Source organism: Alligator mississippiensis, chromosome 3, assembly GCF_030867095.1.
Source record: "Alligator mississippiensis isolate rAllMis1 chromosome 3, rAllMis1, whole genome shotgun sequence".
Classification (NCBI taxonomy): Eukaryota; Metazoa; Chordata; order Crocodylia; family Alligatoridae; genus Alligator; species Alligator mississippiensis.
Window position 1 is genome coordinate 291,921,376 of NC_081826.1, and position 23,278 is coordinate 291,944,653.

Sequence of the window (23,278 nt, forward strand, 5' to 3'; positions counted from 1 at the left end):
ATGTTGTGTATTCTGTTTATTGTCTAATGCAGAATTTATTCCAAGTGATGCCCTAAATGTTGTGTAGGCTACGAGACCTGTGTCACTAGCTCCATCCAAGTCGATGGGACTCTGATGTGCTCCCACAACTGAAGAGCTGATCTGTGAAACAGGCAGACAAGGTTCCTTGGGTGAATCTGATATCTTTTATTAGACCAATGCACTGCATTTCAATGCAAAGATGGTGTGGGATAAATGAAACCTGGTTTTTGCCTTTGCTTTCATTTTTACCTTACCCTGTAGCACATAGCCTTCCCTGACAAAGCAGATTTCAGTTCAAACACCGAAAACTAACACTTTCCATAGGAATATGATTGATAGACAGATGTATCCCTCCCCAAAAGTATGACTCCCTCCAGTTCTCACTTAAGTGTCCTAATGGTTTCAGTGAGAACTGGCTTGAGTTCCTATGTCCTAGCCTAAGAAGGACCTCAACTCTGTCTGGTTTACCAGGCACAAATCTGTGCCTTCAGCTAATGGCATCCATAACTGTGGGTCCGAAGACTAGCATTAGTGCTGCTATCATGTAATTCAGGGTGCTGACAGAAGTGACGGTTGTAGTGTGATTGGGCCCTGGAAGTGCTCTACAAGCATGCACTGACAGAGGTGCATGGCTGCAGCGTGCTTTAAAAATGCCTGATCACATGACAATCTGAACCCTCCAATCCACCCACCCCACCATCCAGCTCAGGCTGGGCAAACCCCAGACTGAGCTCCCTCCACTTCTTTCCCCCACTCCCTTTCTGAAAACAGTGCCAGGGCTGGCGAGGGGGAGGGGTGGGGAAAGGGAAGAGTGGCTGCAGACCCGCAGATGCTCTGAATGGAGCTTAATCTCCCAGGCTCCTGGACCCAACAACCAATGTCTGTAGGGTCAGGGGAAATGCTGTAACTCATGGTGCTTCTTCCAAAGTGCCATGAGTTACATCAGACAGTTGCATGTCTGTCAGCACCCTTAGGTGTAACTACTTGCAGACTCAGTTGCAAATGCAAATTTTGCCAGTAAAAATAGCTTCTGAGTGGTAAAGTTAAATCCTAAATAGTGCAACAAGCTTAGGTTGCAGTTTCCTAAGAACTGGGGAGCCACTGATTGTTTTTCTGTTGGTTAACTTACATGCAAAACTCTTCCAACCTCTATCTCTTTTTAGAGCATTTGCTATATTTAGGATCTTGCACAGATACCTGTCTTTGAATTCACTGATAAATGAAAGAAGGAAAATGTTTGACTCAAATCCAAAGCCTCTAAATGGTTTCTTTTTTAAATTTACACTACAACATCCTGTGTAAAAGTTTACCAAGGAAAATAGGAGGGAATGGTACATTTTTCACATGGGTTTTGAAGCATTGTTCATATTTAAACAAGCCTCATACAATAAAACTACCAGTTGACCCCCAATTTTTCTTTTTCTCTTTCTCTTTTGTTGCTTGCAATACATTTCTTTTATTTCCCTCCCCAATGTCATAAATCATAAGCATAATTAAATTTATTTTTTCCATTTATTTGGACTGTACTATGGAAGATTGTGAAACTCCTACCTCGGACTGACACGCCACTCTGTAATTCAGTCCATTGATTTCAGCCCTTCCATTGTTCAATACAATAATGTAGCTTTCACTGTGTATAGAGTCTGACCCTAAACCTTTATTCAAGCACTTCTATTAACACCTATGGAGCTGAGATGCACTCCCATGAATTGCCATGTATCCAATGTCAACACCTAAGCTGCATCTGAGAGAAAGCCAGAGTAGATCTGATTGGCTTAACCCTGTTTATAAAAAATCCCTCTTACTTGATAACATTCACTTGGGTTCGCTCAGGCCTGTATGATTTAAATAGAAATAGAAGGTGAATCTTCATGTCAGATACTCCAGGCGAGTTATCCAGCAGTTACCAGCCAGAATTAACCAGACAGTGCATGGCCTTCTACAACTGTACAGATAGTGGGGAGCTGAACTGGCACTTAACAGCCATCTCAATGGGGTGTTAACTCTGAGAACAACCATCCTTCCCACCTTAAATACTTCACGTGGTTTGGAAGCACGGTTCTCAGAGTTAACACCCCACTGAGTTGGCTGTTAAGTGCCAGTTCAGCTCCCCACTATCTGTACAGTTGTAGAAGGCCATGCACTGTAGCAAACCCAGCTCGATGATGGGTAGGAAAGGACCCTGGGCAGAAGATATACACAGACTAGGGGGCAGGGCCTGTAGGAGGAGAGAACTACACTGTACTGGTCTATCGGCCATTTCCTTTTACTTAGTAGAGGTGAATATTGCCTGGAGGCTATTTCTGCCCTATGATTGCTTCATTTTTGTGAACTAAAAATGGAAAGACTGGGAAGAGAGAATATTTTCCTCTAGTACTGGAGAAAGCCTCATAGGGGAAGAATTCAAGCAATGCAATTATTGGTGTTTATGGCATGGATTGAATTTAACATCTTTCTAAACTGCAAAGGGACAGTGATGTCTCTGCTTGTTTCCTTCTCACTAATCCAGCAGTTCCAGCCCTGACAGCTCAAAAATTGAGTGGCTGGCCTAAAAATAACGATGTTTTTTTCCAAAGAAATCATCATTTGGGGGTTGTTTTTATTTGCCTTATAGTTTCTAGTTGTCTGCAACTATGGTAAAATCACAGGAGTTGGAAATGCAACAGATCAGTGCTCTTTGTCTGTCTCTGCATGTGGGTTTTTGCAAAGGTGGGGTTAGTTACCTCTTCATTTGGCCCTAACAAGACCATGAGCTAGAACGTCAAACTTTGGCACCGCTGATAAATGGCACCATCTATCCACTTTCCTTGCTAATAAAAAACTATCTCATCTACCTGAAATGAAGCCAACCTCTGTTCAATCTCAGGTCCTGGCTGGAAAGTTTCCCAGAGGGGTTCTCTTCTTCACTGCTCTGGATTCAGCCAGTATGGATTGGTACCTGTTACAGGTGCTCATAATCCAGTGCAGTAGCTATGGAAAACAATAAATGAACACCATGGAGGAAAAATCTCTCCATTTGAAAGTGAATGATTTTCTCTTGATGATGTTGCACAACAGTCAGCCTATTCTGGGAGGCACATTGTGCTGCTGTCACAAAGTATATTTCTGCCTTAGCATTTACACCTCACAGGAGGACTTGTGATGTTTCTTCATTGCCAAGTAATAGGCTCGGTTGGCTTCTGGGTAAGTGACTTTGGAGAGAGGTAACTTGTAGATGGAAGAGTTATTTGTGGTTATCAACAGAAAGGTAAGGGCAGATAAGCAGAAGGCCCAGGTACCTGACGGCAATCCAAACTGAGGGGAAAAAAAAGAGAATAGTTCTTATTTTGATTTATGGAAACTTCCAGTCTTAACTGTAATTCACAGAATCATAGAAAGTGAGGGTGGAAGGGACCTCAGGAGATCATCTAGTCCAGCCCCCTGCTCAAACCAGAACCAGCCCCAACTAGATCATCCCAGCCAAACCTGTGTCTACCCAGGCCTTAAAAAGACTCCAAGGATGGAAAGTCCACACCTCTCTGGTAGCCTGTTCCAGTTCCTTATTACCCTCCTCATAACCACCTTTTCCTAATATGCAACCTAAACTTCGCTTGCTGCAACTTGAGACCATTGCTCCTTGTTCTGTCATCTGCCACCACTGAGATCAGTCCTCTTTGGACTCACCATATAGGTAGTTGAAGGCTGCTATTAACTCCCCTCTCAATCTTCTCTTCTCCAGACTAAGTCCAGTTCCCCCAGCCTCTCCTTATCAGTCATGTGCCCCAGCCCCCGAACCATTTTCATTGCCCTCCACTGGACTCTCTCCAACATGTCCACATCCTTTCTGTAGTGGGGGGCCCAAAACTAGACACAGTACTCCCAGATGTGGCCTCACCAGTGCTGAATATCTGGGAAGAATCACTTCCCTTGATCTGCTGGCAGCCCAATACGTCAGCCTTCTTCTACCAATGCAGCCCAGTACATCATTAGCCTTCTTCACAACAAGGGCACACTGCTGGCTCATATTCAGCTTATTGTCCTCTGTCACCCCCAGGTCCTTTTCTTCAGAGCTGCTTCTTAGCCAGTCAGTCCTCAGGCTACAGCGGTGCATGGGATTATTCTGTCCTAACTGCAGGACTTTGCACTTGTCCTTATTGAATCTCATGAGATTTCTTTTGGCCCAATCCTCCAATTTGTGAAGGTCTTTCTAAAACCTAGCCCTACCCTCCACTGTATCTACTACTCCCCCCAGCTTGGTGTCATCTGCAAACTTGCTGAGGGTGCACTCCATCCCATCTTCCAGATTGTTGTTTGAAGAAAACTGGTCCTGGGACCAACCCTAGGGGTACTCTACTTGGTACCATCTGCCAACTAGGCATCAAGCCATTCATTATTACTCAGTCAAAGCCAGCAGACCTAGAATGAATCTTCTCCAAAAGAAGATTGTATTTATTTCCCAAAGATGTAGCAGCCCCTCTCCTCTTCACCAAAGCAAAGCCATCTGTTGATAGGATGCTACCATTATGTGGATCAGTTCCATATAGTGAGTACTGGCTAGCCAGGGAAAGGTATAAATCTTTTTTTCTCATGTCAATGTAACCTCAATGAAACTGAGTGTAAAATAAGGCAGTATTTGGCCTGTCGGCTGTAGATCAGAATACAGGAATGGAAGTCAGGATTTTTTAAAATTCTCCTCCTGGTTGTTTCAGTGACTCCTCTTTGGACCTTGAGTAGGATACTGAGAACTAGATTTTTACAGGTATGTTTGAGGATCTTGGCCTCTCCATCTCAGACTTCTATGTATAAATTATGGCTAATTCTCCTTACTTCATGGAGGTATGATGGGCTTACTAGTTAACGTGCCAGCTCTATGTTGTAGATGTTAAGTGCTAAGTCATTATTATTGTCAATGAATTTTAATGAGCGTTGTAGCTATCCCATGAGGCAAAACTTGTCCCCACTGGTAAAACTGAGGCTCTTAATGGGACAGACCTGCTCTGTAAATATAACTGTGTTACATCCCCTGGGAAACACTAGTGATGAAGAATAAGTATCAGAGGTTTGCATTCTGTCCTAGGGAACACAGCTCCCTTCCCTGTTGTTTGTTCCTGAGTTAATTAAAACTTACCACAGAAAACATATTAGCCAGAGATGCTCCTAGATAGGCAGTGAAGAGTGCTGTGAAGAGAGACAGAGAGATTATTCCTGATAAGTAAGACTGCTCACAGCCATGGGGAATGAGGTAGGACAGCTGAACAAGCCCTTCCACTGCCCTGGATGGTTTTTTCCTGCTAACCTAGCCCTGTCTTTTGTGAGAGCACAGGTGTTATTTATAGTATGGACTTCACCTTTCACAGATATCATCCCTTCCAACGTGGGGGCCCATGCATGGTGTACAAAAATCTTGTACTGCAGTAGAAATGGAACAACGAAAAAAAGCAGGATCGAGGAAACAATCTTTGGAAATGTTTCTGCAGTGAAGTCGCTTTACGAGGCTCCTATGGAATAGAAAATACCCCCTTCCCATGTAGCCGTTTGGCTTTCCTCGCTCAGACAGACTATAATGTGTGCCAGTGAAGGAATAAAGCAAAATCTCAATGATGTGTTTGGGTTTCACCCCAAGATCTACGTTATCCTGATCAGACAAGGAATTGCTTTATATAGCATTTCTCAAAGAACTCTGTGCTTTTTGGTTTGCACTCCATTTATAAATTATACATAGTGCTTAGGGTCAGAAGGGACCTAAACAGATTATCAGGTCTGACCCCCTGCCCTGGGCAGGAACAGGTGTGGGGTCATATCACTGCAGCCAAATATCTGTCCAGCCTCCTCTTGAAGACCCCCAAGGTAGGCGAGAGCACCACCTCCCTTGGGAGCCCAGTCCAGAGCCTGGCAGCCCTAACTCTAAAGTAATGTGGCTTTACAGTATAGTTTCAGGTAGAAGTAACTTTTGAGAAAAGTTTTTCCCTGACCCTCTCTAGAGTTTCGAGATCTACAGAAACAGTGTGTGTCCGTCCCCAGTTTCCATTTACTGATGCGATGCATTTAAGAGTATCAAGTGAATGTGCTCTATACATCAGGGCATGTCCATATACTTATCATTGGTTCCAGACACTTGCTTCCTTTTGGTGGGATACAGTGCTTGGCTGATGGCAAAATTCATGGTTTTGGTTTGCCCTTGTGTGGTAGAGGGATGGCCCTGAATCGACACCTCCAAGCTAAAGGCCCTTCAGCCTTGTCCGAATTCATCTGCTTGTCTGGATGAGGACACTGCAGCTTCAGCACACCTCTAGTTTTTCATTTCCAAAGTAATAGCAGAAGCTCCTTAGACACATACCACAAGCAACTGCAAGCAGGAGAGTCTGCCAGGTGTAAGCATAGAAGATGCCTCCAATCGCGATGCATGAGAGGGAGCTGTTGTAGTTCCACAAGCCGGAGTAGATTTTACTAAAAGGTGCTGCCAGGCTCAGGGCTGTAAAGGAAATCAGAAAAAAAGTCAGCGCAGAGCTCAAGGGAGAGAAGCTGAACTCTAGACTGAAGCAGGCATTTGAACAGCTCTGTTCTAGATGCAGACCTACAACCATTCCTCCCAGTGACCCACGCTCGGTTTTTACTCATGCAGATGTTGACCTGGACTAAATCTACTGAAGCCAGTGGAGTTACTCTGGACTTCGCTTGGTGAAACTGGGAGCAAGCTGTACAAGTGGAGTAGGAGATACATGAATGAATGGGAGAGGTTTTGCAACCTAGCCATTTCAGAACCCACAGCTTTGTCTCATTCAGTAAATGATTACTCAAAAACAAAAAGTAAGTACATTTCTAGTTTATGTATTGGGTTTGATATAAAAATATTTCCACCCTTCAAATTTTATGACAACAATGAAGATGAGAATTTCATCTAAAACATGTAAAACATTCAAATTTGTAGTTGAAAAATGAAAACTTCCACCAACATATTTGATGTTTGTCAAATGTTCTTTCTGGTCAGACACTTTCCATTGGAAACATATTTTTTGACTGCAACATTTTTCACTGGGTCTAATTCTCTTTATTTCAAGTGTGCATGTACAATATAGGATCATAAGAAAGTAGGGCTGATAGGGACTTGAGGAGGTCATGTACTCCAGTCCTCTGCTCAAGGCAGGATCATCCCTGACAAGACACCCGTAAAATAGAGAATTTATACCTGCCACTACCCCCACTGCTGATCCGATGACAGCATGCAGACAAATGAGCGGAGAGGAAATGAGCAAAGCAACCAGGATGATGCCTCCAGTCCAGGGGTTATCACAGCCGTACACCTGTCCAACTCCAACGGGAATGGATTGGAACAACTATATCAGTTTGAAAAAGATAAGTTTTTATCTAGTCTATGATTCGTTTTTAACATTGATGTCCTGAACTGCAAACCTGTGAAGACAGCTCAAATGCTAAATAGAGATTTGCCCTTAGTAATTACAAGAGGACAAAATGCAAACTTTTAGGCCTGTGGGCAGTTGAGGTTGAGGATGTTAATATGAGCAATGGGGAGGAGTATGAGATGTCACTTATTGACACCTGTTGCTCTTTCATGCATTTTGCTGCCTAGCGAATCTGTATAAGACTTGGACCCACCACTTATGGACAGTACCTATACAATTTAATAGGAATAAATGAGTAGGCGTCCATAGATAGTTTTCTAAGTAGCTATACGACTTAATCAAAATATCCCCTTTAAAAGTTTATTTTTTCACTAATATTTTAAAATTCAAAGCCAAGGATTTGGTTTTCTATTGAACTTTACTTACAATGAGTCTTTTGCATTTAAACCTTACATAACATTCCCTTACGTCACATCACTCTCATACACTGCTCACTTTTTCAAAGCCTTGTGATGAGTCACCTGAAAGAAACCACCAGCATTTTGAACCACGATGCCCACAAGGCAGAGATTTTAGTCTGTCTGAGTCGGGTCCATCTTTCACAAGAAATCTTCCTGATTTTAAGGCCAGAGGAAACCATTACATTGTTGGCTACAAATGTCCAACTTGGGATCCTTAAAATTCTGGTTTATTAGGCGGATTGAGGCACTGTAATGAAGTTAAATCATAAACCTTGGGGCTGGTCCCCCCTCCGCCCCCCACACACACATGCACACACACAGTAGCAAGCTACAAGAGTCAGGTATACCTATCCCACAGGCATTGGAGTCTGCCGTTGAGGCTTCTTTCAGCGTGGTGTTATCTTCCAGAAGGGGGTCGCTGGCTGGTCCTTCTGGCTGGACAGGTCGGGTGCTGGTCAAGTTGGAGATCAAGAGGGCGCTCCTGAGGGTCACTTTTCACTGCTTTTTATCTGTCCTTCGCAGACTTTGACTCCCCAGTTTTCAGGTTTTCCCAATCCAGGGGTCGTTGACCCTTGTGGGACTTCCCTCCTCGGTGGCTACTGGATGGCATCTGTCAGCCCCAGGGGTTGTCTGCATGTACGTGCAGGTTTGGGAGTCTGTTGATGAATTTTGAATAGGGCTCTGGGAGTGGTCGATTTGGAGATATTCAGCTCCAAAGTTGGTCCCCGGAGTTGATTAACTCAGGCCAGGGCTTCTAGCCCTTGATCAGTGAGGTTTAGAGATTTCCCGGTTGTTACGTTGTCTTCTATTGAGTTCTTCAGTTGGTTGATCTGCAGTTTCCTTAGGTGTTAATTGCTGCCTGCTACCGTGTTACACATTCAATCACTGATTCACTCGCTCTTTCAGGGGCCAGCCTGATACAGGGAAGGGCAGTTTGATTCCTGCCCTTGTTAACATTGTTACAATGTATAACTTACTTCTGAAACTAAAGGCAGACAAGGTTCCTATGAAACTAAACACATTTAGTTGAAAGGTGAGGAGTATAAAATATAAGCTACAAAAGTAATGCCATGGCACACAAATAGATAAAAATACCAAAATACAAGGGGAGATACAAAATGCACACATACAAATTTCAAAACACAATTCCTTATCTTAAAGTGAAAGAAAGAGGACGGAAGAAAAGGTAGAAGAGGAAAAACATATCCAAGGAAGGGAGAGCAACTGCAGGCAAGAGGAAAAGGGGCTTTCTGCTACAACATCGTGTAGCCTGACCTGATTTACAGACCAGTTTCATCTAGTTACTGATGGATCAAACCCAAGAACATGTTTAATTAAAGGAGTCTGGATAGAAAGGCTTGGTAGATCTTGATAGTTTGTTTTAGTCCTTAATCATTCTCACTGTTAAGCATCGGGCCCAATTTCTCCTGTGAATGCTGCTGTCTTCAGTTTGCTATTCATTGGTTTCATAGATTCATAGATTCATAGATGTTAGGGTCGGAAGGGACCTCAATAGATCATCGAGTCCGACCCCCTGCATAAGCAGGAAAGAGTGCTGGGTCTAAATGACCCCAGCTAGATACTCGTCTAACCTCCTCTTGAAGACCCCCAGGGTAGGGGAGAGCACCACCTCCCTTGGGAGCCCGTTCCAGACCTTGGCCACTCGAACTGTGAAGAAGTTCTTCCTAATGTCCAATCTAAATCTGCTCTCTGCTAGCTTGTGGCCATTGTTTCTTGTAACCCCCGGGGGCGCCTTGGTGAATAAATCCTCACCAATTCCCTTCTGTGCCCCCGTGATGAACTTATAGGCAGCCACAAGGTCGCCTCTCAACCTTCTCTTGCGGAGGCTGAAAAGGTCCAGTTTCTCTAGTCTCTCCTCATAGGGCTTGGTCTGCAGGCCCTTGACCATACGAGTTGCCCTTCGCTGTACCCTCTCCAGGTTATCCGCATCCTTCTTGAAGTGTGGCGCCCAGAATTGCACGCAGTACTCCAACTGCGGTCTGACCAACGCCCTATAGAGGGGAAGTATCACCTCCCTGGACCTATTTGTCATGCATCTGCTGATGCACGATAAAGTGCCATTGGCTTTTCTGATGGCTTCGTCACACTGCCGGCTCATGTTCAACTTGGAGTCCACTAGGACTCCAAGATCCCTTTCCACCTCCGTGCCACCCAGCAGGTCATTCCCTAGGCTGTAGGTGTGCTGGACATTTTTCCTCCCTAGGTGCAGCACTTTGCATTTCTCCTTGTTGAACTGCATCCTGTTGTTTTCTGCCCACTTGTCCAGCCTATCCAGGTCTGCCTGCAGCTGTTCCCTGCCCTCTGGTGTGTCCACTTCTCCCCATAGCTTTGTGTCATCTGCAAACTTGGACAGAGTACATTTCACTCCCACGTCCAAGTCGCTGATGAAGACATTAAAGAGTATCGGTCCAAGGACCGAACCCTGCGGGACCCCACTGCCCACACCCTTCCAGGTCGAGACCGACCCATCTACCACGACTCTTTGGGTGCGACCCTCTAGCCAATTCGCCACCCACCGGACTGTGCAGTCATCCACATCACAGCCTCTTAATTTGTTCACCAGTATGGGGTGGGATACCGTATCGAAGGCCTTCCTGAAGTCCAGGTATACGACATCCACCCCTCCTCCTGTGTCCAGGTGTTTCGTAACCTGGTCATAGAAAGAGACTAGGTTGGTCAGGCACGATCTGCCCGCCACAAACCCATGCTGGTTTCCCCTCAGCATAATTTGCCCTGCCGGGCTCTCACAAATGTGAGCCTTGATAATTTTTTCAAATACTTTACCAAGGATGGAGGTGAGACTGACCGGCCTATAGTTGCCCGGGTCCTCCTTCCTCCCCTTTTTGAAAATGGGGACCACGTTAGCCCTTTTCCAGTCCTCCAGGACTTGGCCCGTGCGCCACGAGCATTCGAATATTCCCGCCAGTGGCTCTGCAGTGACGTCGGCCAGTGCCTTCAGCACCCTCGGATGGAGCCCATCCGGGCCTGCCGACTTAAAGGCATCCAGTTCTTCCAAATGACTCTGCACCACCTCAGGATCTACGCATGGAAGTCTGGCGCCTTGCTGCTGCCTCTCTACAACCCCAGTGAGAGACTTGTCGTGCCCCTCGCTTAGGAACACTGAGGCAAAGAACTCGTTGAGGAGTTCAGCCTTGTCCCCTCTATCTGTCACCAATTGCTTCTGCCCATTTAGCAGGGGTCCTATTCCTCCCTGGGCCTTCCTTTTACTCCCAATATATCTAAAAAACAATTTCTTGTTGTCCTTTACTTGGGTTGCCATCCTCAGCTCCATGGTAGCTTTGGCCCGCCTAACTGCCTCCCTACAAGCACGAGCAGAGGAGGTATATTCATCTTTAGTGATCTCACCCCGTTTCCACTTTTTATGTGCTCCCCTTTTGGCCCTTAGGCTGCCCTGGATTTCTCTGGTCAGCCATGGAAGCCTCCTGGCCCCTTTCCCTCTTTTGCCTCGCTCGGGGATCGTCTTGCTTTGTGCCCAAAGGATCGTTTCCTTTAGGCACAGCCACCCTTCTTGGGCACCCATCCCATCAAAACTCCTACTCTGTTCTTCTTATGCTTTCTGTTTGCTATGTGAACGAGCCTTTTAATACCCTGCATTTTCACCCCATGTAATAAATGTCCTATTCTGTAATCAAGCCACCTCTTCATCTTTTTGAGGTCTTTATAGCATATTTTCCAGGCATTTCACCTGCTGCTACGGGTTTTAAAGCAGCTGATTACTCACACACAGGAGTGATTTCCACTGCAAGATCCTTTTAAGGATGCTGCTTGGTATTGGGAAATAAGCTACTGCTCCTCCTCTCTGTGCCTGGTCCCTGGGCGAGGTGGTAAGTACTGTAATAAATACATGAGTTTTTGAAATAGGTTGCAGCTCAATAGAGACGTTATGGAAGGGTGCCTTGAGTCTGAAAAGGTGGAGAACCGGTGAGGAACTACAGAAAAACATATATTCAGGTCTAAACAGTCATAGGCTTTCTTGGTGCTTACAACCAGCCTGTGCTTCATAGCTGCCACTCCTGGGGACTTTATCGTAGAATCATAGAAAATGTGGGTTGGGAGGTCATCTAATCCTAACCCTTGCTCAAAGCAGGTCCAACCCAACTGGATCTTCCCAGCCAAGGCTGTGTCTACCTGGGTCTTACAAACCTCTAAGGAGGGAGATTGCACCACCTCTCTGGGGAACCTGTTCCAGTGCTTTACTGCCCTCCTAGTGAGAAAGATTTTCCTAATATCTAGCAATCTTCCCATGCTGCAACTTGAGACCCTTCCTCCTTGTTCTGTCATCTGCTACCACCGAGACAGTCCAGCTCCATCCTCTTTTGAACCCCTCTTTAGGTAGTTGAAGGCTGCTATTAAAACCCTTCTCAGTCTTCTCTTCTGCAGACTAAATAAGCCCAGTTCCCTCAGCTTCTCATTATTATTCATGTTCCCCAGACCCCTCACCATTTTCACTGCCCCTCTGCTGGACTCTCTCCCTTTCATCTGTTAAAAGGTGCCTTAATGCATCCCCCACTATAGTCAATGGCAGTCTGGTTGGACCTCACAGAGCCTAGACTTGAACAAACCTACATGTCGTTAATCTTTCCCTGGCCCTCACATTTCTGGATCCCAGATATTTCCAGACTTTAGGACCTTTATGTTTCATTCACGTAGGACAGAAATTAGCCTGGTGTTAATAGCTAAAGGTCCTGCCAGAGCTCCTCTCAGTTCCACTTTTAGTACAGTCTCATGATTATCAGTGTCCTCTCTGTTTGCAACAATGCATTTTGGGGAATTTTAGTCACATGTACCAGGGAAACGACACAGTTCATCACAAATCTCCCTTACTCGTTCAGCTGCTTCTTATCATCCGCCCTTCTTTTAGCCATGTAAAGCTCACAGTTGGATGTCTTAATGTGTAATCCAGAAGAGAGCTATGTAGAGAGGGGATTCATTTATTTCCAGGAACTGACAACTTCTGCCTTACTCCTCTAAGACAAATACCTCATTTTAATGAACATTTGTTTGATGCTCTCTTTCCCTTTGGCCTGTCAGCAAAAAAGGGATTACAGTTTTGGAGAGCCAGCAGACATACAAAAAACTAGAAGATGGTTCCAAGACGATACCTTTTATTAGGCCAACTTTCCCAGTTGGTCTAATATTAAGAACCAATATTTGAACTCTTGGTTCCAACTTTTGGAGCCAAGATTTTTAATATTAGACCAACTGGGAAAGCTGGTCTAATGAAAGGTATTCTTTTGGAACCAAGAGTCCTAGTTTTTGGTATGTCTTCTCGTCTCAGTCCAACATGGCTACCAAGTACACCCTGGAGAGCCAGCAGGGCATTTCTATGAAGTCTTCTCTTTCAGCTTTCAAGTCATCCATGCAAATCAGAAAAAAAGGTTTCTAATTCCTTCACCTAATGTGCCCTGACTGTCTTGCTTTCCCCAAACTTTCTTTCTTTGGGGTGACCAGGAGTTTGAAGTACATTAACAATGAGGGATCAACTAGATGAACTACCTTCTGTAGGGGTGCGTATAGTTTCTGGATTCATAATATACCAGGTGGAATGGACTACCTTTTACATATATTTCTTATTCTCATTAATTAGAAGCTTAAAAACAACATCTTTCTTCACTGTTTTTTATTCCCCACATGGTGAAAGCTGGTTTCTTTCTCTTGTCTTTCTTAAGATGTTTAAAATTAAAATGTCCTTTTTTACAAGCTTTTTTTTTTGTACACCAGCATTAATTAATGAAGGGGACACAACTTTGGAATAACACTGACTGTTTAATAGGAGCAAGAGCACTGGAGCATAAAATATTTGTACGGGTCCGGCAGAAATATTGGCTCTAAAAAAATTGGTGTGTCTGCCTGGACATGGATTCTTAATGCTAGCATTGTGGTACTCTCTATATGCTAATTTCTTAACAAAAGGCAAATTATGTCTTAATTAATACACTGTATTATTTATAGATAACACAAAAATGTAATCCTGGCTTTAAATGAAATTCTGAATGCAGCCTTAAGTATGCAGTCATAACCAATGTCTCCATGGTAACGCATACATCAACTCCAGAGATTAATTGAAGATGATCACATATACCGATAGGTCCAGTTGTCTACAAAAAGACACTTGGCAACTCTAATACTGAACTCATCGCAACAGGCAATCATCATAGTCAAGCATCACGCATTGCTTTGTAGTTGCCAGGTAAATACAAAATTATATGGCTGCTTCCTTTCTTTGTCACATAAAATAAACAGCTATGGCACTTTATGGGTTTGCTGTGTAAATGGAGAAGGATCCTTTTGCGACTCTTACCTTTGGCACTTCAATATCAGTCCAGGTGATGTTAGGTACAGAGGTTAAAGGTTGAATGAGTGTTGCAGGGAAGAAGAGGTTATAGTGTCCGGTGGCAGCCACATACAGAGTCAGGGCAAAGTTGAAAGGCAAGGTGAAAACAGGAACATCCCACTTGCTGAAGACTGAGCCTAAAGCACTGGTGAAAATGGGGCTGAAAGAGAAAGACAAATGATCTTACTACAGGTTGGTGAGATGAATGCCTCACATCGCGGGGACTGGAAAAACTATCTATGATTGTGACAGAATAATATATGGCTGTAGGAAATATATGGTCTTCATCGCCTCTGCTTTTTGTTAAGAATTGCTTTCATTCCAGAAGTTCTTCCAATAACAATGGGTTTATTTTTGGGCAGCTTGCAATTCCTACATGCCTACTGATACACTGCAGCCAGCAAAATCCAGAGTTCATTTAGGATAATCCCATACAATGACCTTTACCTATCAGAGGATTTTGATTATCCTAAATATATTCCAGACCCGATTTCAGCTGGTGTGAACTGGGGAAAAGCTCCTTTGGTTTGTTCAGATCCTTTCAATTTACATTTGCTGAGGACTGGCCCTTAATTTATTAGCGCTAGAGCCATGCTATAGCCATGGCCAAGTGAACTGTAGGAAAACGTGTATCCTCATTTCAGTTTATACACAAAGCTCATCTAAATGCAGAAAGCCAAAGATATGTGCATTGCAGCAGCACAGCTGGTTATACCGCTGCGCACACATCTCAGGCAAACAACAGATACTGAATTTTTGATAACTCCAGCAAAGTATTCTAGGTTCAAATAACTGATTCCTCAAATTCTAGTTGTCTGGCAACTTGCCTTGATCACCTTGTCTGCTGGGCAAGCAAAATATCATTAGCTGTTTAGTTTTCATTAGCATCAATCATGATGCTTTAGGGCAGTTGAGCATGGTTTTTTTTAATTGCCTGGAGTAGTAATTATTCGTGACACTTTTATAAGCTTGCTTCTAGTGCCCATTTATCAAAGTAAAATAATACAGAAATGAAACAATTGTGCTTTATGATGGTAGGGAACAGTGAAAGTAATGTTTCTGCTCACAGTAAAAGGAGTCCTTGAAATACAGCCATATGGCTAATAGCTGAGACTTGAACACGAATTTGATGTGCTAAATTGTAAATTTATTTTAAAAAGGATTATTTTAAGCTTTAATAAGGATCAACAGGGAGGAAAAAAAAGTATTGACTTAAAAGTAAATACATATCTATTATGATTTTATTAGTTTAAGACGGGTCGGCAATGTTTTTGGGCAGACTACCAAAAACACCCGCAACTTCAACTTGTAAGATGTTGGTGTGCTGGGGCGATGGTGGGGGAGCAATGAGGGGCCTGATCCTTGTGGTCATGCAGCCCTGGCCCCTTCCCTGCTCTCTACCCAGAGGCATGTATGCAAGCAAAATGCCTTTGAGTGCCACACGCTGGCACCCGTGCCCGGGGTTGCCTACCCCTGGTTTAAGATCTCCGGCAGAAAAGAGCATAAACATTTTCTGGTTCAAGAACAGGAGGAATGAGAATCCAAGCAAAGAAATGTTTAGGTTTTCACAGAAAACAAAGCCCACGTGTGACTTACCATGTCATGGACATCAGAGCAACAGGGAGAAGAAGCCACCAGTAATAGTCTCCCTTGTCGGAGAAGACAGCCATGAGCAATCCCACCAGGACTCCATTATAGCCGTGCAGGCCTGCTGCTATGGCTGATCTGTGAGGACCAAGACAGTTGCCTTAACCTTTCATTGAAAAGCCTGTAAATACTTCATGAGCATTGCCCTACCCCTCCACCTGCTTAGACTCTCTGCTCCTTGTGCTGGCAAGTGACTTTCCAGATACCTTGTGTGTCTTGTCATTGGACTTACACTAATGTAAAACTGGTGGGGGAGGAAGAATCAGGCTTTGCTGGTCTTGGCTGGCAGACCTCTGCTACGTTCACTTTTGTCTTGGGTTTCAGGTAGTGGATTGATCCTTCCTTCTGTGATACAGGCTTCTTGGTGACTGTGGGCAAGCCATTTGATTTCTTTAGGATTCAAGCCCTATCTGTGCTGTGGGGATACACTTCTGCCTGTTGCCCATCCTGTTGGCATAGACTGAGCGCTCCTGGGGGTATGGTTGCCTCTCACTTTGAGTAGTTTCTAACACAACGGGGCCTTGATGTTGGTTGGAGTTGTAGACACTAGCATCATACAAATGTAGTGAACAGCCTGAGTAGTGATGGATCAGTACAGAGCGGTGAAGTTATTCTCTCCCCCCTTGTTGATGAGAGACACAGATCGCCAGCAGGGAAGGGTACTCTGGCAATTAGGGAGGACGGGTCAAAGTTTGTCTTGGGAGAAACCCAGCAGGAACCTGTAGCGGGTGCATTGTGGCCACGGCAGACGCTAACAAATACTGCGTCCAGAAAAGGGTCAGCGCTCCCAGCCAGAACCTCAGACCCCAGAAGGGGACAAAAAAATTGATATTAAATAATGACAGCAGCAATCCTTCAGTAGTACTGTGGGGGACCTCAAAGTACAACAAGTTAAACAAGATGTATTGATTAGGTTGGGGAACTCTCACAATGTTCACTCGTTCCTCCTTGAAGTGCCCCGCTAACCCCAATATCAAAAAAAGAAGGCTAAAAATCCAAAAGGCACGTAATGGGCAGCCCCCATCCTTAACCCAACACAGACTCAAATACAATCTGCCCAAAATAATAAATGCACAACCCTTGTGCATAAATACACATGCCCTCTAAACCTCCTTTGCAGCAAAACCAGGCAGGTTAACAGCTCTGGACTCTGCCACACTTAGTTCAGCAGATCCTCTGCTTAGAGTCAGGACTCCCAGGGCCTGAGGTGTTTAAAGACCGGGGATCTCTCAAGTGTATTTAACAGCCCTTGCACAAGCAGGATGCTGGTTCCCGTTGTCCCTCTGCTGTACCTGTGACATGTTAAGGTGTTATGCCCTGTGGCTATGTGTCAGAGTGAATTGTGTAGTTTTACAAATAGATTAGACAAGGATTTGTATAAGATGGTTTGGATAGGGCTAATCCTGCCCAGGCAGGGGTTTGGACTGGATGACCTCTCCAGGTCCTTTGCAGCCCTCCTTCTCTATCATTCATTGCCCCAGGAAGACTATCCTAGACTTGTGTAGAATAGGAATGATTGTATTTCTCTGGATACTTTAAACCAGATTCTCAGCCATAGTACGATGACACCCTGGGGTGCCCCATCATCTTTTCAAGGGTGCCACGAGATGCCACGCAATATTAGCTCCACTAGGTATGCAAACACAATTCGCAAGATAAACCCATCATTTTCCAAGAGCAATTTGTAGTGTTAAAAGTGTTGTCTGTGTGGTCTTTCTGAGTTCTTTGCAATAGAAGAATAGCTTTATTATTTTTCTGTAGTCAAGAAAGGGGTGAAAACTAAGCCATTTTCTGAGGGGTGCCTCCAGTTTAAAAAGGATGTGGACTGCTAATTTAAGCAAAGACGATGCTAGCTCTTGAACACCAGCAAAAGGACAACATTTAAAAAGAAATGGATCTTGTTTCTCACTTGTCACAGCACTTCCAATGTGAATCTGAGTTCTGGGGTCCTACCTATCCTGGCTCAGGGTAAGTGCGGTTAAAGTTGAGACAACTGTTCCTAAACAGCCCGTGATTGTCCACCATGGGCTCTGGACCAGGAACCCAGCAATCAGGATCAGTCCACTGAGAGGGTTGTTGACAAACATCACCTGGGATGTCCCGCGCAGGACCCAGTCGATAAACTGAAACACGAGAGGTTTATCTGCAAGAGAGCCAGTTAAATGCACAAATGAGATGGATCCAGGACGGCTTTTCTTGAAATGCACCAAGAATCTTGGCAGCAAAACGGAGACAATGCATCAACAAGACTGTAAAACCTGACTCAGATTTATTACCGTCTGCACGCAGTTTTCCAGCTGGAAAGCTAACTGAGATGAATGGTATCGTTCCTGGAGTTCCTGGTTATAAAGTACGCGGGGCTGGTTTCATACCAACTAGTTTATTTATGATGCCTGTACCTCAGGTTGCAGATAGCATGAGTACCCCCCCCCCCCAGTGGATTGATTGAGGGGGTGAAAACACGCTACATATGTGTAATTTAACTTCAGGCTTGATGTATATCACTCTGCGGAAAGGAGGTGGAAAGTTTTAAGAAACAACCCAACATAGAAATAAATACCTGCTGTCATGCTCGCCAGATGAAATGCACTTCTCTGCAACGGGATGAGCCCAAAGGAGTGCAAATCATCTCACTCCTCCCCTGCTCTCAACCCCTGGGTGCTGTGGTAGCCCTTCGGACAAAGCCGAATTGCAGTGGAGACGTGGATTGGTACAATAATTTCTGTTCTAGTAGGAGCTGAAGAAGATCACCCCCCCAACGTTATTAATTAGCTACCATTGCTTTTTGGTGCGCTGTAATTGGCTGACATGAAAGGGGGTTACCTCTAAGCCAGTCTTCAAACTCCTTCATGTCTCCCGTGATGTAGCCAAGGACTCTGCAGACTCTCTTTCCACCTTTGCTCACTGGATTCTGCTTTGTGGTCTTCCTCGCCCCGTTCGTTTCTATCTTAACGTCGACACTGTCCTCCATGGCAGCTTTCTGACCCTTTGGTGAGATTCAGGAAAGGTAATGATGCATTACATAATGCCCCAAAATGTCCATTATTTATTCTCTATGCTACATGGTACTAATTGCCCACTGCAGCTGGCAGCTGTTGGAGGGAAAGTGGCCTGTTATGGAAATTTCTGTTTCTTAGGACAACACCAGTATTCAGCATAGTTAGCACAGGGGTTCCCAAATGGTGGCCTACAAACCCCTGGTGGTCCATGAAGCCATGGTAAGTGAGCCATAGATTGCACGCACCCTTTCTTTTAAGTAAAAGTTGAATGATCAGGTCCATAAGAGGGGTCAATTGATGGGGAGGTCTAGTGGTCTCTTATAAAATTACCAACTGCAACACAGGGAAACTGTTATAATAAACACACACACTTCTTGAGATCTGCATGAGAAGATCCCTAGTCTCCCTTTAGCTTCTCTATATGGCCCAGCAACATTTTACTATATTCATAAATTTGAAGGCCAGACAAAATCTTGGGGATCTTCTCCCTTGCCTCACATCAGAACATCAGCCTTTGTTTCTTAGCCCATTATAACCTGCATTCAGCTTAATCATATTATTTTGCAGAAATCAATCAATTCATGTTTAAAGGGTGACTTCAACAGGGCTGAGATTTCAGATGGGAGTTTTTCTATTGACTTCTATGAAGTCAAGTTTTAAAGCCTCCCAGACTCCAAGTGTTGGGGACTCCAGCCCATCCTCTGGGAGCTGCCTCATTGATTAGGTGGTCTTACTATTAAAAAGAGAGAGAGAGAACAATTCTCATTTCCAGTTCACATTTGTCCAGCTACTTCTTCCAACCATCCAAAAATGACAGTAGGCTCATAACTTCCTCTTCAGTCACTTAAATGAGGGTGAAGTTTACCAGTTCAGATAAGCTTTAAGTGAAAGACTTATATAAAATTTACCATGATTTTAGTAGCCTGATTTCTGCATACGCTGAGCACTCATTCAAGAGACTAAAGACCTAATCAAAGATCCCTCATTGGCATCAATGGGATTTTGATCGGACCCTTATAAGAAGGCAGGACCCTAATGACAGGCATCATTGGCTCGGCTAATTCCCAAACCTTTTAGTTTGCTTCTAGCTGCTTTGAGGGATTGGACCAATCCAGGCTGTGACTGGCATGGTTTAGTCTGGGGTGATCCTGACTTGAGCAGGACGCTGAACTAGATGACCTTGTGAGGTCCCTTCCAGCCCTACTTTCTTATGATTGTATGTGATAGGATGTTCTTGTTATTTCCAATGTGGTTCCTTGTATTTGTGGGTGAAGATTTAAGGTGCTAGTCTTAGGGATTACATTGGTTAATGAGACAATGAATGCAGGGAACTGGAATCAGTGGCCCAGAAAGTCCCTTCCAGTTTTGTGACCCTAATTGCAGAAGTAAAGAAAACTTGGTTGCAGTGAATGGAAATGCAAAGCTGTATCAGTTCTGCCTGGCAGTTTACTGGTTATATAGAAAGCCAAGAGCAGCAGTGCATGCTCAGGCAGTCTGGGTGCGAGTACAGAATTTAAATAAGCCAATTTTTTTTTTAAAGTCAACTATTGTAGTGATTCCAGGGTCTCTTTGCACTTATCACTAGGCTTTGTGATTGCTGGTAACTTTATGCAGTTGTGGGCACAGAACTCACGCTCTAAAAGTACAAGCCTATCTTACCTAAGCCAGTGGATCTCAACCGAGAGGGGTGCTGTGGTGTGGCCGTGGCTGCCTTGAATCTAACACGATTGAGAAGCACTGACTTAAGCTAAGGGAGAATCTCCCTTGGGTATCAGCAGGTTAGGGTCTATGACAGTTAAGTAGTTCTGATCCAGTCTAATGGACTGAGTGGTGACAAGAAAACTCTGGCCAGTTTATGAATGTATATCTTTGCACGACAGAAATAAAACCCCATGAGACATGCACTTTCACTTTGATTTAGTTTTCAAAGCCCCCAAAATATGCCGGTGCAGCTGCTTCACCAAAATGAGTGCATTCAGCATCATTTATTGCAGAAGGGGCTCAATAAATGGAAGCATAAATAATCAAAAAGGAGGAGTGAGCAGGAAAAGGAAGAAAAGGATGATAATAATAAGATCATGCAGTTACTTAATGCTGTAAATATACAGATTTTATGGCTGATTGGTCAATTTTAGTTTGTTTAACCTCGCCACCCTTCATGAATTTCCTAAGAGTAACTCCTACATTTGATTTGCATTTTTTCATTTTATACCCCTTATCTCAGAAGGGGGCGTATTCGATCACGTTTACTATAAAGTTCAGCAGCGGGATTTTCCATCCGAGATAACTGGTTGAATTTTGAAGCAAACGAGTCTAAATTTGAGCAAACAAATGATTTTCACCATTAATATTATGCAAACAAACTGGCTACTTCATAAAAACAAGGCAAAGTGTGTTTTGCGTTCATCAGGAAATGCCGTGTGTATTCAGTGCTGGGATTCCTCACATACTTCCTTGCATTCTGATTGAGTAACAATGGACTACTCGGGAGATGTTCGGCAGTGCAGAGTATTAAGTTCACGCTACAAAATGCCCAGGTACCTGGTCAATCAAGTTGTATGATAGAAAACAAAATGGCATATGCTGAAGTCTTTCAATTTAGCAAAGTTGACTACTTGACCAAGAGGTGAGGAAGGAATTTAGGCATGGGTGTGAGTCCTAATTAAGCCATAAGGGGAGGTAAGTGCTCTGCTGAATTGGGGCCTGAATGAATAGTGAAACTGAAACGTTCCTATTGGTTGCTGTGCAAGCAGATCCTGCACAGTGAAGCGAAGTATTTAAAGCAGCTCCCACCAGCCGACCACAGTTCGCCTCTGTGCCAGGGAATTCTTGCCCCGAGACACAGATTAACGGTGTTGCTTTAATGCTCCCAGGCTCTGTGAGATGCGACTTCCTAAGTCTACAAGAGTGAGAGTTGCTCACTATGTTGATCATCACCAGTTAGTGGATGGCATATTCTGAACCTCTTAAAAAGATGCTCACCTAGCATAAATGACTGTTTGTAAAGGCCTCATTCACTTCTCCATCCCACAAGTCTCAACACAGAGGTCTCTACTGGGTTCATGCTGGACTTCCATGAGCATAACTAACTGCAGGATTTGGGATGGTTCCCAGTCCCAACCAGTAACGCAAAGTTAGAGGAGGGTGTAACTTTGATGTGGAAGTGCCCTTTCCCCTCCCTGCTACCTTGGGTGCCACCCCCAGTGGAAGGCTGCCTTAAAACTATGCATACCTGTGCTTCTTGTAAAATATGAATTTTTCATTTCTACCTAGCAGAACTTTTACAATCTCTGCTCTCACCTATGCCTGATAAAGGGTGAGCATGCCCCAAAGCTTGCAAATAAATAAAATAAATTTGTTTGCAAATATCTTGTTGGCCTAAAAACAGATATCACCTCTTCCATGAGTTTTGCTTCCTTTTTCCTGTGCTTTTTCCTGTGCTGGATTTGTGTCCAGGCTCCTGGAACTGCTGCCTGGCTTGGCCCTCTGGATAGATCCCCTTCGGGACCTCCAGGTTGACATGACCTTGTGGAGGGTTGCCCGGGCTCTTCCACCCCAGCCGGGGTCAGCCACCACCCAGTTCTGCTCAGAGGGGTCACTGGGGACTGATCCGGAGGGCCAGGTCAGGCAGCAGTTCCAGGAGCCCGGCCACCAGGTTCACCCCGGTGACCAGCATGTTCAAAAGTGGCAGGCTTGGTGGGAGGTCGCGGGTGTGCGCTGCCCAGTGGTGGTGCCTATTTGTTAGGTCTGTGCCCATCAAGTGAAGTGGCTGTCAAGAGTGGACTTTTGTAGGGGTCCCAAATATTGTTCATCCTTATCGTTTCATGTGTGATAAAGGGCAAGGGAGAAGGAAGCAGAAGGACACTCATCTTTTGTGGCACAGCAACATGGTACTCCAAACGCAGGCTGCGACCAGAGTGGACGGTAGGTAGGGTCTGCATGGGATCGTAGAGACCAGATCCCAGGCTCCCATTGACTTCTGTGATGCAGTAGCACAACCCAGGTTCTGCAATTCTGTTGTATATACATCATAGGTCATCTCTCTGTATACCGTATTTTCCTCACATACAACATACACCTTCTCCCCCCAAATCACCCGTCTCCCTCGGAATGGGGCTGTGTGTATTAAACCAGGGAGCTAGAAGCAGCCTGGTTTGGTCTCTGCTCCACAATGCAGCAGCTTTGGCATTACTCGTCAGGCAGCGGAGGGAGTCAATGGCCCATTTTTCTTCACAAATGTTAAAAGTCTTCACTCCTTGTTAATGGTCTTGATGCTCCATTAATGAAGCTAACCTTTCTTAGGGGAATTTCACAGTCTGCTAGGATTATTGGTCTCTCCTATTTTACAGCTCTAGCTCTTTTCGAGATCAGAGGTCCACCCATGGAGACCAGTCTTCAGCAACAGGTAAAGGTTTTAGTTAAACAGGAAAGGAA

At 44.5% G+C, this 23,278-nt stretch overlaps 1 protein-coding gene across 1 annotated transcript in view; it reads right to left on the minus strand.

Moving 5' to 3' along the window:
- Nucleotides 1–2,134: 2,134 nt before the first annotated feature.
- The window catches only part of SLC14A2 (solute carrier family 14 member 2), a 62,625-nt gene continuing 41,481 nt past the window's right edge, over nucleotides 2,135–23,278 (minus strand). Inside the window, 8 exon segments of the mRNA XM_059723555.1 lie at nucleotides 2,135–3,315; nucleotides 5,129–5,178; nucleotides 6,338–6,472; nucleotides 7,187–7,334; nucleotides 14,166–14,358; nucleotides 15,795–15,923; nucleotides 17,799–17,988; nucleotides 18,669–18,831. Coding sequence (XP_059579538.1) covers nucleotides 3,139–3,315; nucleotides 5,129–5,178; nucleotides 6,338–6,472; nucleotides 7,187–7,334; nucleotides 14,166–14,358; nucleotides 15,795–15,923; nucleotides 17,799–17,988; nucleotides 18,669–18,831 — 1,185 coding nt within the window. The 3' untranslated portion in view covers nucleotides 2,135–3,138.